General features: G+C 44.8%; 1 protein-coding gene across 1 annotated transcript in view; it reads left to right on the top strand.

Annotated features, from left to right (window-relative positions):
* CDH23 (cadherin related 23) overlaps window positions 1-17,921 on the top strand; it is a 549,671-nt gene that overhangs the window by 300,228 nt on the left and 231,522 nt on the right. The window contains exons 13-14 of the mRNA XM_074999481.1: window positions 3,347-3,496; window positions 5,865-6,023. Of these exons, the coding sequence (XP_074855582.1) occupies window positions 3,347-3,496; window positions 5,865-6,023 (309 nt within the window). The remainder of the gene's footprint in view (window positions 1-3,346; window positions 3,497-5,864; window positions 6,024-17,921) is intronic.

Genomic DNA, 17,921 nt, shown 5'->3' with positions numbered 1-17,921 from the left:
AACCCTGGGGAAGTGGCAGGGACATGGCAGCAGCCCATGCTCCCCCACAGCTCAGGGAAGTGTCTTCCCCCAGCAGCTGGACCTGCCTGGCTGCTGGTGGATAAGGTCAGCAGGGGGAGAGCCCGACTATGGGACAATTAGTCCCTTTTTAAAAAGTAAGTAGAGATGCCTTTTTTGCATCCCAAAGACAGGACTGTCCTGCCTAACATCGGATGGATGGTCACTTTGACCTTAGTGCATGCTGGATGGTACACAGCTCCACATACAGCTCTTGTGAAGGCCAGGGAACCACTTGTGGAGTAAGCTGCTACTAAATGTAAGGCAGGACAGCAGATCTAGCTGTCTGTCCTGCGTCATGCTGGAGTAGGCAAATCACTGCTGTTCCTCCATTAGTAATCCCTGTCTGAACTGCAAGGAAGAGCTTTGCTCAAATGTGTTAGGACTGAATGGGTTGTCATGCAGAAATGTCTGTCTTAAGTGGTTGCCCCATTTTACTCCTCCATTAGTAGCCATCCACCTCTTCTGACCCCCTCCTGCAAAAACCTGTCCTTAAAAACTGGGCTCAGAACCAACCTGCATAGAAAGTCCTAGCCCCTCACTTGTTTGTCTTTAACAGACCCTTTATCATTCCTGCTCTATAGAGCACATGCCCAGGAACCTCAAACACTAAATCTACCTTCTTGCACACCTAGAAGGCTGAAAGAAAGCTATTGACACATCCGTAAGTTCTTTGTAAGCTACCTGCACAGGAAGGAAACCACAGAAGCTAAACAAATCTTATTTTATGCTAGTCATGCCTGCTGCAAAAATTAGTGCCTGACCTGGTCTCCCTTCCTTGTCCTTGCCTCTCTCCTGCTGCCCTTCTCACCAAGCAAAGAGCAAATAAATGTAAAGCTCACCATAATTAATGGGTACACATTGCTGATTCCTCCTTAGAACAAAATAGAGTCAATAAGCCCATCCAATGAGATTAGTGATGCTTGTATTTTAACGAGATCAGGCAGCAGACACCATGCATACTGTAGATACCATAGACATGGGCAGCTCCCAATGATCCAAATCTATTTGATTTCAAAGCATTTTCCAATTCCTAGACCAAAAGAAACAGAAGGGTCACCTGCTGAGTTACTTAGCAGCCCTTCTCATTTTGAAGTGTTCATTTCCTTCCAGAGCAACTGAAAGGTTGTCTTCACTTTAGGTGGGAGCAGAGCTACTGTAGGCATAAGCCCTGTTAGTAGGATTGGCTTTGATATGAGGCCTGCAAGTCATCATAAAGCCCTTTGGCTTCTTTTCTCTCTTTTCTGGATGCACCTTCCAACCCAAGTGAGAAGACCTCAGAGTAAGGAGTCTGTTGATAACTTTTATTTGTTCTTGCTAAAAGTTTGGCTTCCGTTTGGGATATACATGATCTCTTTACCTTTCCCCACTTCCTCCAAATAATTCACTTCTGTCAACCTTGTCCTCTTCTTAAAGAACTCCATTGGCATCCAATTGCTCCAGCCAATGAGGAAGACCCCCTTATCTTCCCTCTAACTTCTCCCTTCTTCCAGTTAACCATACTTTGCCAATTTGTACTCCAGCACAAATCACATCTCTCCCTGTGAATGTAGTGTTGAAAAATCAAATGAAAGTAGGTGCACTCCAAGTGCAGGACCAAATCTTTCCTCAGAGCAGGCTTTCTTTGTTCCCTATCAACTGCCACTGTCTAACAGTTTTCATCTCATTTAGCTTGTTGGATCCTTGAGGTGGAGGTCTTGTCTTCTTAATTTGTCCTTGAAGTGACAAGTGACATGCTGACCTCTGGTACTATCTAAGTACTCTATCGCAAATACTTGGATCTTGCTCCTGGTCTGCATGGGATATTTTTATTTTTTGGTAGGAGGAGGAGGAAACAGAGACGGGACTTTCTAGCATGTCATCCACTCTCAGCAGTCACACTCAGCAAGCTTTTGCTATTAGTGGCCCTTCGTGCATTTAATTGGTCACTCCTTCTAACAGGCCAGAGACCATTTGGGGGAAAATTGGAAATTCAGCTTTGGCAGTTTTTGAAATTTATTATAATGTGCTCTGCTGGGTTGCAACTTGGGAAGGAGCTTGTTGTTTGGTTGGAAGGTCCTGAAGTGTCACTATCAGAGTTTGGGAAAGGCTCCTGCTTGCCTCTGAAGGAGGCTTGGAGAAGAGGGGAACTTTGAGCCTTCGATTTCAGCTCTATGTTAGGAAAGCGAAGCTTTGTCTATAGAAATAACTGTTTGGAGTCAATATTTGCATTTTCGGAGATTAAAAGGTCACCTCAGTGATGTAGAGGGCTATGTTTTGAATGCATTCAGCTCAGCATGCAGGCTATACCCTTAGTATGCATGGGCAGCAGTCTGGATGTGTGACATCTGTGGATACAGTTAGTATGGTGAACATGTGATGTCTGTGGGCCTGGCATCCTAGATATGTAGCATAGCTGAGCTCAGTGTGAGCATGGCACTCTGGACATGCACTGTCTTTGGCTTGGTATATGATTGGCACACTTCAGTGTGTGCTGTTCATGTGCTATCAGGCTTCTGTTTTCCCTGGCATCCTGCCACTTTGGCCGGGAAAGGTAGGACTGGTCATGAAGACCCATGCGGAGGTGGTAAAAGCTGGTCAGGACACACAGAGGCCAAGAGGTGGAGAACACGGCTTGGAGGGGAGTGCAGGTCTCCAACTACAGGAAAAACAAACAGGGAAATAAATCTGCTGCACTGAACATGGTGTTTGTAGGTAAAAAAAAATGTTTGTGGTGTGTACAGAATCATCGTGAGTCTTTATCTACAGTGAGTTTCATTTCTTACATTTATGTACTGTGCAATAAAATCAGGATTATACCAGCCACATATTTTTGCATCCTGTTTATGTGCAATGAGACTGATGAACTATTATTATTATTTCTAATTTGTATTACCATAGTGCCTAATCATGGACCAACATCTCATTGTGCTAATTGCTGTACAAACACAGAACAAACTGACACATGCAAACAGGGAAGAAATAATGTGTTCCTGCTAGGTAGGCATCCCTGTCCCTGGCTCTGCGTTTTTTACCCATTAACTATTTGCCTGTCTTTCCATTCTCCTTTCCTGTTCCTGACTGGCTCTTCCATACCTCTGTCTATTTGTTGGTCTATCTCTTCTCTCTACATGTCTCTTGGTTTCATTTCCACTCTCCTTTTATTGGTATGTATTGTTGGATATACCACTATTGGTTTCCCTTTCAGCCCATCATGCTTTTAGTCTAGGCTTTCACTGAGCTGGTGACCCATGTACCACGTGTCATTGTTAATGCTCCTCTCTTTGATGTTTTGAAATGTTGTTCTTAGGGACTCAACAGTGTGTTTGAGGTTTACCTGGTGGGAAACAACTCCAATCACTTCATCATCTCCCCAACCTCGATCCAGGGAAAGGCAGACATCCGTGTTAGAGTTGCTGTGCCTCTGGACTTCGAGACAATTCCTCGCTATGAATTTTCTGTAAGAACTTTCTTAAGTATGGGTGGGGAAAAGGGGCTGGAGATGGGAGGATTTTGGGGCTACGTTTTGCAGTAAGATAATGTATTAGCCCACTGGTGGCAAACTCGGTGAGACACCATCAGCCTGGAGTAAAAAGTTCACTGGCAAGAGGGTAAAATGCAGTTGTGTCCAACTGAAGAATGTGTCTCTTTGCCCAGCAAAATTAAATCCTCCTTTTAAAAGCCATTTAAGACCAATCACATGCCTTATCAGTCTTTTGTATGTCTGTCTGTCTCTCTCTCTCTCTCACACACACACACACACACTCTTATGTAATGTAAAGATGGCTCAAAAGGACAAAAATGAACAACAGTCAGTGTTTTTATCCATACATCACAACAACAACGTTGTTATGCTGGTTGAACCTACTTACTAGCCACCCACACACATGCACCTTTGTCCCCTTTCCTTGCATTCTACTCTTTGGAGATCCCCTTCCTCTCTCTTTCCTCCTGACCCACCCCCTCCTATCCTCCAGGACTGTCCCTTGCTTTCCTTTATTTTTCCTTCCAACCCGGAAGAGTTACCCCCTTTTTCTTCTCTCTTCCTTCTTCCCTGAACCAAGTCCTGCAAAGCCAGTAGCGGGGGTAGGGGTATCTGTTCTGAGCACAGGCCGTGGATTGCTGGAGCTCTGCAAAGGGGCTGCTGTTGGTGAGGAGGAGGAGGAAGGGGAGGCATGAGGGGCTCCGTTGCCTGTGCCCCCCTCCGGCTCTGTCTCCAGGGCCTTCCTGGCCTCTTCAAGCAGCATTATGCTGCAGCTGCCAATTTTGTATGTTGAAGAGGGATCTAGAGCCAGACAAATGGGTCCCGAGCAGCAGGACCGACAGCCACCATGGGCCCGGCTCCATGCCCCTAGTGAAGAAGGGGCAGGGCCTAGGACAGTTAGCCCTTCGCACTGCTTTGAGCATGGCACTGGGTCTCACTCCATCAGAGCCAGGCAGAGTGGTGCAGTGGTGCTGCCAGCACATTTCAAAGCACCCCAGAGCTCCAGCCTCCATCACTGTTACTTTGGTGGCCAGAGTTCCAGGCCCCTTTGAAGCCCTTAGCCCTGTGGCAACTGCCTCCTTCCCTGCCCCCTCTCCTATGTCCCATTGATGGGCCTGCTCCTGAGAATGAGACCCTGCCTACCTACTGTCACCTCTGTGGAGCCAAGTCCCACATCAGACTTCAGTGGTGAGATTTTGATTGTGTCCATTGTTTTGGCTGGTGGTTGATATAGGTTGACCTCACAAACCTAGCAGAGCTGCCAAGGTTCAAGGATGGAGTGCACGAGTGGAGTTACATTTGCAAGCTTGGATAGTACTCGCCCAATCCTCTCCTGCCCCTAGTCAGATCCTTCAGATTCCAAATCGTTAACATTTACCCAGCCACCCCCTGAAAGAGAAGAAAATACAAACATATTTGTTCTGAGCCTTCTCTCTTTTTCCAAAATTTAGAGCCTTGGCTACTAGAGCTTAAACAGAACATGTGTTCTCCCCCTCGCCCCCGGCTGTGGGACCGTAAAGCTTTATAGAGCATAAAACTTTATTTTAAATGGACCTATCAGGAGCAAAACTCTTTCCAGCCGCCTACTTGAGCTGCGTCCCACTGTCTGGTTCAGCTATAAATTCTGGCAGGCAAAGCAGCTTCCTGATCATGCCAGCAGCTCCTGTTGCTATTAGTCCTGGCAGTGGGGCTTTTATACACCAGAAAAGAAGCAAAATAAAATCCTGCTTTCCTTGAGCAGTGCAAAGTGTCAATTGAAACTCCAGTGCTCCAGTCCCATTTAGGTAGCTGGCTAGGTGGTGAGACAGTGACTGCTCTTAATGCTGTGACCTGCAGGGTTTGAAGCTTAGATACATCGTACTCAGGGTACTTTTTAAAGAGTGAGAATGAGTAGAGAAAAGTGGTGGTGCTTTAATGTTCAGAGGACAGATGTTTGCCACAACTTGTGTGCATACCCATATTGTTCTCTGTAATACGTGATTATTCTAAACTCCTCACCATTGTCTCACCAGCAGTGGAGCTCAGTTCTCAGGAATACAAGGCTGAAGTTTGGTGCCATTGCTAGTTAGAGCCCACAAAAGAATGGTGGTGAGGAAATATGATCTGACTACTACCAAGGTCTTGTAACCTGGTAAACAGGCATGGTTTCCTGGAAAGCCTAAGAAAGATTTGTCTTGAACCTTTCCAGCATCACGTTCTGCGTGGAGTTAGTTGCATTGTTCATGCATGGCCTACCACCAGAGACATAGTGCTGAGAGTCTCAGAGGAGATCTCAAAAGAACTGATGTTTTTCTCACTGAAAAGAAGCCTCCAACTGTGTTGCATACCTCTTGTCTCTGCTCAGCTGTTTGCAAACGAGAGCGTGCCAGACCATGTTGGCTTTGCTCGTGTGAAGATTAACCTCATCAATGAGAATGACAACCGCCCCATTTTCAGCCAAGCCCTGTACAACGTCAGCCTGTATGAGAACGTCTCAGTGGGAATCTCAGTTTTGAAGGTTCATGTAAGTAGAAACCGCTTTGAATTTTCATAGTTTCCGATATACATTTTATTATATCTTGTCCTCAAAGCTGGGATATGGTGACCTCACAGAGTGCCATCAGGCTATGTTTAAACTTCAGGCTTCAGTTGGGAGACCGTGTCAATAGTGTTCTGCCGACATTCCTGTCTTCCTCGTTCTGTGCGTGGACGGACCAAATGTCAGGAAAGCCCCTCTCGACAGAACTGTTGGCAAGTGATATGGAAATGCAGTGTGCAATTTGGCTGTCCTTTGCTAGCAGGTCTCGGCAATGTAGACATAGCCTCAGTGGAAACAATAGCTATGTGTACTGCGTTCTCAAAACAGATGGGTCATGGATTGGCCACATCCTGGGGCAGGGCACTGTTATCTAGCTATTTTCTGTTGTGGGTGCCACATACACTACAAGGCTGTCTGAAAAACTGTGCCCAAACACAGAAGACCTGGCTGACACAAAGGAGCTGTAAAGCAGGTGCAAGTGCCATCTAGGGAACAGTGCTATAGAAGCCCTAGGCACAAGAGTTGTTTTGGCACAGGCTATGGGCAGAGCAAGGGTGGGTGTAGGTGTCCCAGATGAGGGGTGGGCGTATCAAAGTCTGGAGGAGGAGTAGCTGAGGTGGAACTGAAATTATGTGGCCCTGCAAAGATCCCCTATAAGGCTTTGTAGGAATATCTAATTTCAGGTCCACCTCAACCATTCTGTGGAGGGGCCTTTTTAGCAGAACCAGTTGCCTTAGCCTGTACTAAGTCAGTAGACGTGCAAGCTGCTTTCCTTCATCCTTACCCAGACACCTGCATTGGTGTAGAGATGTGTCTGGCTCATGCTCCCAGTGTGTGGTGTAATACAAGACAAAGCAGGTGGTGCTAGAGGCAGAGAGACAAGGTATGTGTATGCATTTCCTGATGGCTTCCTCCCAAAAATTAGCTAACAAATACCATTGCTCGATCAAGGCATATTTCGAAGGATCCCTTAGGTGGTGCAGATGCACAAAGGCTATGTCTACGCTTTCAGTTGGGGGTGAGATTCCCAACGTGAGAAGATGCTTTGCTCTCTCCCACCGATGTAGTGCGCTAAATAAGAGCATAGCCACTGTGGTGAGGGAGGTGGGTGCAGCTAGTCACCCCACGTACAGGCCTAGGATTTGTAGTGTGCACTTCCTTGTTATGGCTGTCCCTTCCCATTCTGTGCACCCCTGCAGGTGTCTTCTACTTTTAGCATGCTAGCTTGATGAGATCTAGCCTGACTCTGTCTCTGCAAGCTGGGAAGCTAGACATTCCCGAGCAGAAAAGTTACTAATAGTGTGGTAACTGTGTTCTATGCTTCATTTCATCAAAATGGGAATGAGGAAAATTCGCAAGGCAAGAAAATGCATTATTGAAAAAATAAGGATGGCCCAGATTCAAGTGGTCAAACCAGAAACTAAATCCCATCTTTAAAATGAAAAGAGATGTTAAATTCCATTTAGGAAGAATATTGTCACTGGAGACTGTCAGAAAGTTTTCCTGGTTGGTGGGTGCTCCTATATTTCTTTAGTTAAATGTACATGGATTCATCCACTCACATGTGTTTGGTTCTCTTTCATTTCCTTCCCTAATACTTGTTCCCTTCGTCTGCCTCCTACATCTCTGCGTAGGCATTGTCCCCCCAACACACAGGCACTCGCACTCTCACACGCACACACACAAATGAAAGGCCTGACAGAATGATTTGGGGTGTGGAAGTGTGTTTACTCTACAAACAGATGGTGTGAAACTGTATAGAGCCCCTGAGCCATTCCCATCTGACAGTTATTAATATTTCAAACAGATGTTTAGCTAGTCAGGCCATCAGACACTAAACAATGAGATTGTTGCTGCATCTTTCTTCCAACTTCCAGCTATGCCAGCATTTTGGAGCAAACAGAAAATGCCAGAAGTTGAATCTTCAATGATAAATCAGAATGTATGCAATTAGCACTGAAATCCAGATTGTCCTCCCAGCTGATCCCAAACTTCTAATAACCCTCATAAAATATGACTATTTCTTATATATGAGATGCAGCACTCTGTATGTGTCAGAAATACTGTTTGCTTAACATATTTGTTCCAACTGTCCCATGCTCCATAAACAAAATGAGCCCTGTGAGGATGCTATGCTCTGAATGCTGCCTTTCATAAGAATAAACTACTAGTTCTCAAAGAGTTTCCTGGGAACCTCAAGTGGACGATTATTAAGAACACATTTCAAAAACTGGCCGTCTAAATTTAATTTGTATTCCTTATATCTCCCCCAAAAGCACATACAGTGGGTTACATGAGCAAAAGGCGCTTATGTTTATTATTCCCAATTCTGTATTGAAAAATGTCTTTTTGTACAGGCGGGCCTATATTTTGTATTTGCAGTGAATGAGCACACAGATTTTATAGGTGCATTTTAGACAGCTAGTTCTGGAGACATAACTTCTCTAAAGATAAACTGTCCTGTACTTTAAAAGGTAGATAAAAAAACACACCATGTGGTCTGGAGAGTAGGGAAAAAATGGTCTCTGGGGGATTAGCCCTATAGCAGTGATAGTTGGCTGCTGAGCCTGGGTTTCCAAAAGGGTTACCTTCCATTCTGGACAAATCAGCACTGAGCAGTGGTTTCTGGAGGATTCGTCTTCAATCGTAGCCTGTCTTGCACTGAGGATAATAATCCCATTGGCATTAGCCCAATATCACAGACCAGGACAGCACTTTCAGAGGGAATGGCCCTTTGTCACTAGGCCTTGGGTATACACTCATCCCTCGCTATATGAGCACAATTGGTTTCCAGTTTTCTGCTCGTAGATGGGATGCTAAATTCCCATTAAAATACATGTAAAAGTCTCTGATTCGTTCCAAGTGATCCTAATTTGGCGAAGTAGGGGCAGCATGTGGTGCTGCTTTTGAAAGGTAAGTGAACTTTGGGTTTGCTGGGGGGGGTTGGGGGGAGTAAAGGCCGGGGGCCATTTGGGGCTATGAGTGGGAGGGAGGGTTAAAATCTGGTGGCAGGTTGGGTCCTCAGTGCAAGACAGGCTATGATTGAAGGCAAATCCTCCAGAAACCATTGCTCAGTGCTGATTTGTCCGGAATGGAAGGTAACCCTTTCAGAAACCCAGGCTCAGCAGCCAACTATCACTGCTATAGGGCTGTGGGTGGGGGGGTGTTAAGGCTGCGGCAGGTTGGGTCCATGGGGAAGGCGGTGTGTTAAAGCTGCAGTGGGTTGGGTCTGTGGGACGAGTGGTGTGGATTCAGGCTGCAGTGGTGTGGGGGGCGGGGGCGTTAAGACTGCACCAGGTTGGGTCTGCGGGACTGGTGGTGGTGTGAGGCTGCAGCAGGTTGGGTCTGTGGGGAGAGGGGTAAGGCTCGTCTTAATGGGAGGGGGGAGTTCACTTGTCTAGTGAACAAAGGTAGGTGTATGTGTCCCTCATTTTAGTGAGTACCCGTAAGTAAAGTACTTGTTTAACGAGGGATGAGTGTACTAACATTTTTCCTTATGTTTTCCACCTTTGTACTGCAATTAATGCAGCCAGTAGCAAGCAGCCTCCAGAATTCAAACCACCATGTCATCAGACCTGCTCAGTGGAGATTTGGCTCAGGGTGTTGAGAGAGCAGAAAGGGTTGGTTTCGGAGTTAGCCCTCAATCCCTTTACAACCAGTAACAGAAGATTTGTACTTTTCAGGAGAATACCCAATGTCTAGACAGAAGCAAACTGACACGTTACAGGAGCGATGTGAACAGGAATTCTTTTGTTGCTCCTCCTGTGTTCTCAAATTCTGGTGTTTATCTGATTCAAGTAGCTCTGTGTCCTCTCTACGGGCTTCTGTGAGAGAACATAGTAACTTCCTCTCTCTCCACTGCAGCAGCCATTGTGGTGAGTGCGTATTCCCTGCCTTGAATAATGAAGCATGGTCTCCGGGACCCCGAAGCATGCAAGTTAGCCTTTTTCTGAAAGCTGCAGAATGGCATCTGGCCCTTCAGTCCCTACAGCTTGTTCCAGGCAATGACTAGGGCTGCTCAAAAATAGGGAAGGTCTAGGGAATAGGAAATCTCTGATCTGGATGATAAAATAGTGATTAAAAACCACTTCTCTCTACTTCCTGAGGAGGGAAGAGTTTACTCCTGAATGGCCTGGAAATTCTGGGCTTTCCCAGGTCCCCATTGTGATCACGGTAAGTTGGCTCTTGGCCATAGGGGAGGGAAAGCGGGGTCCTTGGTCAGCCCACAAGAAAGTTGAGCCTCCTCCTCAAAACACGCACAAGCTCCTTACTGTAATTCGCACTTTCCTGGAACATCCTCCCTAGGCTTGAACATGTGAAAATGTAGAAGAAAGAGACTTGTGAGGACAAATGATCATTCATTTCTGCAGTGTTTGACCTCCTAATGTCACTGAATGCAGGGATGCACTGTCTAGTATACGTATCAATCATCAGTAAGTACAGGCAGCACAGTCAGAGGGTAGGCCTACACAGCAAAGTTATTTCAAAATAACAGCCGTTATTTCTAAATAACTGTCCTATATCTATATATATTGTCAAATAATTTCGAAATAGCAGTTGGCTTATTCTGAATTTGGTAAACCTCATTTTATGAGGAATCGTGCCTATTTCAAAATAGCTATTTTGAAATAGGGGCTGTTAAGACAGGGAATAGAGCCTATTTCGAAATAAGGCATAGTACGTCCAGTGGCTCTATTTCGAAGTAGGCTCTCTGTGTGTAGGCACCATATTGCAAAGTAGCTAAGTTCAGAATAGCTTATTGCAAAATAAGGCTACTGTGTAAACATACTTATGGGCTCCTTTTATTTCTGCTCTCCTTCATCCTGTCTCTGCACAGGATATGTGCAGGTTCAAGCACGTCTCCACATAAAGCTTTCGGGGAAAGCCTAGCTAGCATTGGAGAGCCCCCAACCTCCTCTTCGGTTGCCACGTTATTTTGTGCAGTCTTCTATTTTGTCCTTGCATGCTTCTCTCTTTCACATCCTCTGACTTCTCTTCCCTCTCCCATCAATTGGTTTAATTCCAGGCACATAATACATGTATCATATAAATTCAGGGAATGATACGGCAGCATGTGAACAGCTGGAATATACAGGCTTTGTGCAAGCAGCTCCTCGGTGTGCACAGGAACCTTGTATGTGCTGGAAGGCAGCCCCTCAGGGCATGAAAAGGATTTTGTTTCAAGAGAGTAATTTGTTTATGGAGCTATATTTAAGCAGAGAGACATACTGGGCCAAATTCAGCCTTGAAGGAGCATGCTACAACCCCCTTAAGTCAAGGGAGCTGCTTTTCTTTACAGTAGGGCTGAATTTGGCCCATCTTATGAATTGTTCCTGACTTGAAGGGCAATAGTAATGATATGTAATCTTCTTCATCCAGAAATATAAAAGTGCTTTTAAAAATGTTTAAGAAGCAGAACAGTCCAAGGAGAGGGCACTGCATTGGAACTCAGGAATCAGGGATTCTGTTCCACACACCGCCACTGACTTGCTGGGCAACCTTGGACAAGCCACTCCACCTCCCTAGGCTATTTGCCTATTTTGCTCTCTGTCTCGTCTGTTTAGATTGTAAACTCATTGGGCCCAGGATTCTCTCTCCCTGTGTTTGCACTGTGCCCAGTACAAAGGAACCATGATTCTAGTGTTTTGTTTAGATGCTATTGTAATACAACACCAAAGTATTGTTTATATTCATTATACAAGGGGGGAAACTGAGGCACACAAAAGTTATGTGAGTTGTCCAAGGCCATAAAGTGCCAGCCTGAGGAACAGAGCCCAGATCTTTTTATTTTGAGATCAATGAATTATCCTCTGGACCATGGTACCTCTTACAAACATGTGAGACTGATCTTCAGTCCTTTTCAACAATAATGTATTTGCAGAATGTAGTTTTGAACTGGACCTTACTATGGGAATGTAATTTTGCATCTGCACATTTATTCATGCATCAACTTGGCCATTCAATACATATGTAAAATACATTGTAGGTGGTATTAGTGCAAACACCAAACTGCAGAAGAAGGAGTCATTGTTTGAAAGAGAGACTCAGCATCTTCTTAGGCCTTTGGCATTAAAATATTTAACAAAGGGCAAAGCACACAATGATGATGTATGTGGTGAGAGATGAGACTGTATGTCAAAGTGTTCGGTTCTCCCCGCTGAGGGCTGCAATTATTTCTGTCTATCCTTCTCTCTGACTGACTGTTGGGAGAGCTCATAGTGACCTCAACTACACTGCTTAGTTCTTCCGAAAATAAGGCTCTGGGGATTTCAGAGCTTAGCCTGACTACGGAGTCCTGGCCTGTTACAGTCACTCCAGGTACCTGAATGCTGAACATACATATGTGTGTGTGTGTGAGTGAGAGAAGGCAAAATCTATTCCCTCATCATCTTTAAATGTATCCTTGATTCAAAAGAAAATGACATTCCTTTGTCACCCTAGATATGGGGTACTTTTTTTTTTAAGGGTAACTCTCCTGCTGGACTTTGCTCAAGCAGTTTTGGGTCTGCTGAGAAGTGTACAGCTGAAAATGCTGATAGTGCATGGATAGCAATATGCCCTGTATCATTTGCACGTGATTCCTGGATGTATAACTTCCCCTCTGGATAGTGACAGAGAAGTAGTTCTTATCACCTTGGTAACACCTGAAAATACCTGCTTTACAGATACTAGCAATGAAACAATGGGGAGATTGGCCAAACAATCCCTAGCACTTGGTTCTGGGTGTCAAAAGACCCCAGTTGATTTAGGGAACTGTATGTGTTCTCAGCACCTCTTGCTTCGTGAGGGCATGAAGTTATACCAGACCAGCTTGCTCAAGAAGTGTGAAATTCTTGCTCTGACCTTTTCTGTTATGTTATTAAAAGGTTTCACGGCCAGTTGTTTCAGAAAAAAAAAAAGACTTCAATATTTGCTGGTAGCTGGGGCAGAACCTACCAATCCCTCTAGCCTAGGGATTGGTCAGCTGACTCTGCACACACTGTTAAGTTTGCTCCTTCCTCACTGGGCATAGCATTGCTTTTCAGTTTAACTCATTGTCCCCAAGTACAGATTTCTACAAAGGAACACAGTTAGAGGTAGACTGACAGAGAGGGCTGATCAGGGAGACTTGTTGGAATGTGCCATGGGAAGGAGCAGAAGCAGTTCCACTGTCGTGAATGGAAGCCTGCACTTTAAGTTTGTGGTTGTGAGTGTGCCTGGTGACTCTGCTGTGTGTGACTCTTGACTGAGAGCACCAAGTTGCAGGTGCTAGATAACACCAGCTTTAGAACAGTTTTGTTCCTTAGTGGGGCTCTGCAAAAGGAGTCAAGAGAGTTTGCTAGTTGCTGTCTTCTCAGACAGAGTCTGGCTGTGTCACATGAGAACTAGCTCTGTGGGCTGTGTGACTACTGGAAGATAGGCTTGTATAATAATCAGAGTTGCATGTGGCCCTATGACCCTAAGGATGCGTACCTAGGGTCCTGGGATCAAGTCACTGGTATCTCTCCAAAACAACTGCAATGCCTATAAGCATCAATACAGAAGAGGGCTTGTGTGAGTACTGGTATTGTGACCATCCTCAGAGGAATTCCCAGCCTTATGTTGTTTTTCCTGCTGCAGGCGTATAGCAAGAAAGCGGGGTGTGGAAAAGATTTTGAAGCACTGCCCTGACCAATTATAAATCCATGAATGTGTACACTAGAAAATAGTTAGTAAGACATGAGCAATTTTAGTATTAAAGAAAAAGCACATAGACAGACCTTAGAGCAGATAGGAGGAACAGCTCGATAGACAGAGGAAAGAGGAGTAAATATAACTGAATGGCCACAAATCCAAAACTCCATCAAATGATATCAGCCTAAGCTCTGCAGAAAACAAGCAATAGGCCTAATGGCAAATTTCCCCCATCATAGGCTGTTTAGATATGAGGGCACCTAGTTCATGGAAAAAGGAAAGACTCAGAATCAGAGGTGGATGGAGCACAGAAGCCCTTAGGAGAGCAGAATGACCGTTCTTGGCAGTGTGGAATGTAAGATCCCACAATAAAATGTGAAAGAGCAGAGGAGGGTAGTAAGGTTGTAGGACTGTCAGGTGGGTCCTGCTGCATGCCAAGGCTGAGAATTCAGTCCATGCCAGTCTGATCAGAGTCCAGTGCTGTAATATCGTGTTCAGTTGCCGAGCTGTCTGGGTCTCAGCAAAGGACACCGATGATTGGCTCTTGCCATTGTGTGAGGCTGAAAAGTCTGGGTCTCTATCCACTCTTAAACATGACAGTGCTGCAGCTGCACCAGTGTACCACTTCACTGTAAACATTACAGCAACAGGAATGGCTCTCCTGTAACTCTAAACAACAACCTCCCTGAGATACTGTAGCTAAGTCAGTGGAAGAATTCTATTGACCCAGCACTGTCTCTAGGGACTTGAGTCCACCTAGCAGTGTGTCTCGGAGAGTGAATTTTTCACACTTTTGAGGGATGTAACTCTGCTGCTATAAGTTTTCCACGTAGGCCAGCCCAGATCACTATTCCAGACTGGCAGGTGTGTAGCACCCCTCAGCATTTTTCTTCCCCCACCCCTCCAAATAGCATGAAGAGAAACACGACAGTTTTAATCTATTCTGCTCAGAAACTGTAGCTCCTATCACTAGTGCCCTGAATCAGATTCATGGTAAGTGGATGCTGCTAAGTTTCTATCCAGCTGCCTAGATCTTTGCCCTGCTGTACCACTGCTTACAGGCACAGAGGCTGTTTCCATAGCCTTTTTTCCTCTGTAGCTACCACTTCTCCAGCTCCATGCATGGGAGCAAGGATGGGAATACATGCTAGGGTAGCAGAGCCACAAACATTTTAACCTATGTCTAGATAGCTCGCTATCGCAGTGGCTATGGTTACAGTTGTCATTCTATATTATCACGATCCCTAATACCACCACCATTGAAACTGCACTGGTAGCCACAGTAGGGTAGGTAGTCGTGCTAGTCTGCATCCACAAAAACTCTGAGAAGTCCTGTGGCACCCGAGTTCAACACTTGAGGGGCCATTTAGAAATCTGGTGCAAATAAATTAAAAAAAAAAGTCTGTCAGGGATGGTGATAGGTCCTGCCGTGAGGGCAGGGGACTGGACTCAATGACCTCCGAAGGTCCCTTCCAGTTCTATGAGATAGGACTAACAGATACATCGGAACATAAGCTTTTGTGGGGAAAGACCCACTTCATCAACACATCTGATGAATCTTATGTTCCAATGTATCTGTTAGTCTACCAGATGCCACAGGACTTCTCGCTGGTTCTTCAGTAGGGTAAGAGGGATAGTGCATGCGAGCCCCGTCCCAGCGCTGATACCGAAGTGTGAGCAGGAATACAGACCTTCCTTGTATGATTATTTCTACATTAGTGGATTTCCTCTCTTCTCCCTTTCACTGAGGCCAGTTTTTCCTTGTGTGTGATCAAGAACTGTAGGCCACTCCTTCCCTGTTCCACATCTGCGATACACAGATAAAACTCTGGTACAGTTCAACACAAGTCCCCACTCTCAGCCTGTCTCTCTTGTTTCATGAATGAGAAATGCTTTGGGCAAAATGGGATTGGCTACACAACAAACCTGCCTTTGGTGCACTCACTCAAGACATCGTTATCCAGTGAGTCAGGGGTTGTCAGGAGCTGAGGCCAATTAGGAGCTTCCTCTCTATGGTTGGGGTGAACAGGATAGCCTAATTTGCAACCTTGCTAGTGTTTGGCAATAACATTAGCAAAGCCCACAGAGATGAGGAAGGGTTGTGAGAGAGCCTCTGGAAGAGGAGAATTAGTGGGCAGGGAAGGGTCTTAATACTTTAATTACCTTAAGATCTGCCTGGTTGGCTCTGTCTGAAAACTGCTGCCAAGTGAAATATTTAAAACTGAGATGAAGAAATGCGGTTTATTTCGAACACAATGTGCATGTAATTTGCTTTACCTGAAGGGTTCTGCAGAGAAACGATTCCACAAGAAAGGGTTAGATGCTAGCCGGGTCTCCAGGATCTCTTGCTAGGATTTTTAGGGCGTTTAGGCTCAAATCAGTTGCTTTAGGCTGCCTGCATCAGCTGATACCAGAGAGAGTCAGCTGACTGGCTCTTTAAGCCTCCAGAATCTCTGCTGTGCATTCCCCTTTCAGCCTATGTCATCTTCTTAGTCAAAAATAATGACAAGTTGAGAGAAATTACTCAGTCTGGAGAAAGTAAGAGGGTGGGTGACAGGGACAGAGCAGGAGCTTCAGTGTTCCTCTTCTTTGACCCCAGTTTGTTACTGCTCTTATTGAAACAGCCCAAGTGTCTTACCATCATGACCCAAAACTTTATATGTTACAAGACACACTCCAGACTGCTTAGGACTGTTCTGATAGAAAACGCTAGTACGTATAGAAATGTAGGAACTGCTATGCCAGATTCAGACCAGGAGTTCATCCAGTCCAGTAAAAGCTGTCCGACACTGGCTGGAACCAGCTGGTTCAGAGGAAGATGCAAGTCATTCCACAGAGAATGATTACGGAATGATCTATCCTTATGAGTCAGAGGCTGGGTTTTATCCTGAAACAGGATGGCTCATCAGTCCAAACTTTTAGAGTTTTGTTTTTTTTTTAAACTAGGCTCTACTAAAGTAACTCTGGCTGTTATTGTCCATGTAAATGCCCAGTAATTGTTTGAATTCTGCTAAGGTCTTGGCCTCAAGGGTATCTTGTGGCAATGAATTCCAAAGGCAAATTCTAGGAAGTAGTTTATCTGTTTGACTTGATGTGTTAATGACATTCTATAGCCTGTGTGAAACAGGACGTCAGACTTAATTGTTGTAATAGGCCTTTCTGGTCTTAAAACCTTTGAATCTAGAATAATGTTTTATGTTTAAACAAAAAAGTTATTCTTTATCTCAGTTTTAAATGTATTGTCTTTCGGCATATTTAACTGTTGCCTGGCTCTTGTATGATGGAAAAAGGATACATAGAAATTCCAGGTAAACCTTCTTTACACTATTCATTATTTTGTATATCTTTATCATTGCCCTTCAGATTTGGTACACCTGCAAACAGTTGCAATCTTTAAAATATCTTGTTGTGGAAGGAGTTTTCCATGTATCTGATTATTCTTCCGCTTATCACTGAAACCATTCTATTTCAGGTATATCTCATTTGAAGCAGAGAGGCCAAAGTGAAGTATAGAGTTCTATGGGAGGGCATCTGTCGATTTATATAATGGCTTTCTAATATTTTCAGTATTTTTTCTGACCCAGTCTTCCTGGATACCAATATTTTTCTGGGTTTTGACAGCTGCTGCACATTCAGCAGAGGTTTTCATTGAGCTGTCCACAATGATGTGGAGATCCTTTCTTGAGTTGTTGCAGTTAATGGAAGCCAATGAAGTGTATGAATAGTTCAGATTATTCTTTTCAGTTCACATTGCCTTGAATTTGCCAACATTGAACTTCCTCTGCCATTGTTCTGCGTATGCATAGTGGCTTAGTTAAGCCTCTGAAATCACTCATCATCCTTCCCATGTGCAGAAGCCTAAATAAATTTGTGCTGCCTATAGCTGGATATCTGCTACTCTTGCAAATGGGCTGAATACAATGGACTTTTCTTATGTTTTTGCCACCTCATTGCTCAAATGATTAACTGCATTAAACAGCCTTGGTTCTAGTACAGAGATGTGGGGATACCCCACTCTTGTTATTTCACTCCTTGTTTGGAGCCACCCCCCTAAATGTGCTCCAGATCCTTCCAGCATTCAGGCTTGTAATCTACTACACCCACCAGTGTCTGAATGTACCCACACTTGCACAGTACCCAGAGTCATGCTTACATGTTCACCTTTCTCCCTGTTCATGTGCCTAGTCACTCTCTTATACACGCGCGTTCTCCCATAGCTAAATAAATACC

The sequence above is a fragment of the Carettochelys insculpta genome, chromosome 7 (genome assembly GCF_033958435.1).
Source record: "Carettochelys insculpta isolate YL-2023 chromosome 7, ASM3395843v1, whole genome shotgun sequence".
NCBI lineage: Eukaryota > Metazoa > Chordata > Testudines > Carettochelyidae > Carettochelys > Carettochelys insculpta.
Note: the sequence above shows the minus strand (reverse complement) of the source record. Positions and strands in the feature narration are given on the sequence as shown.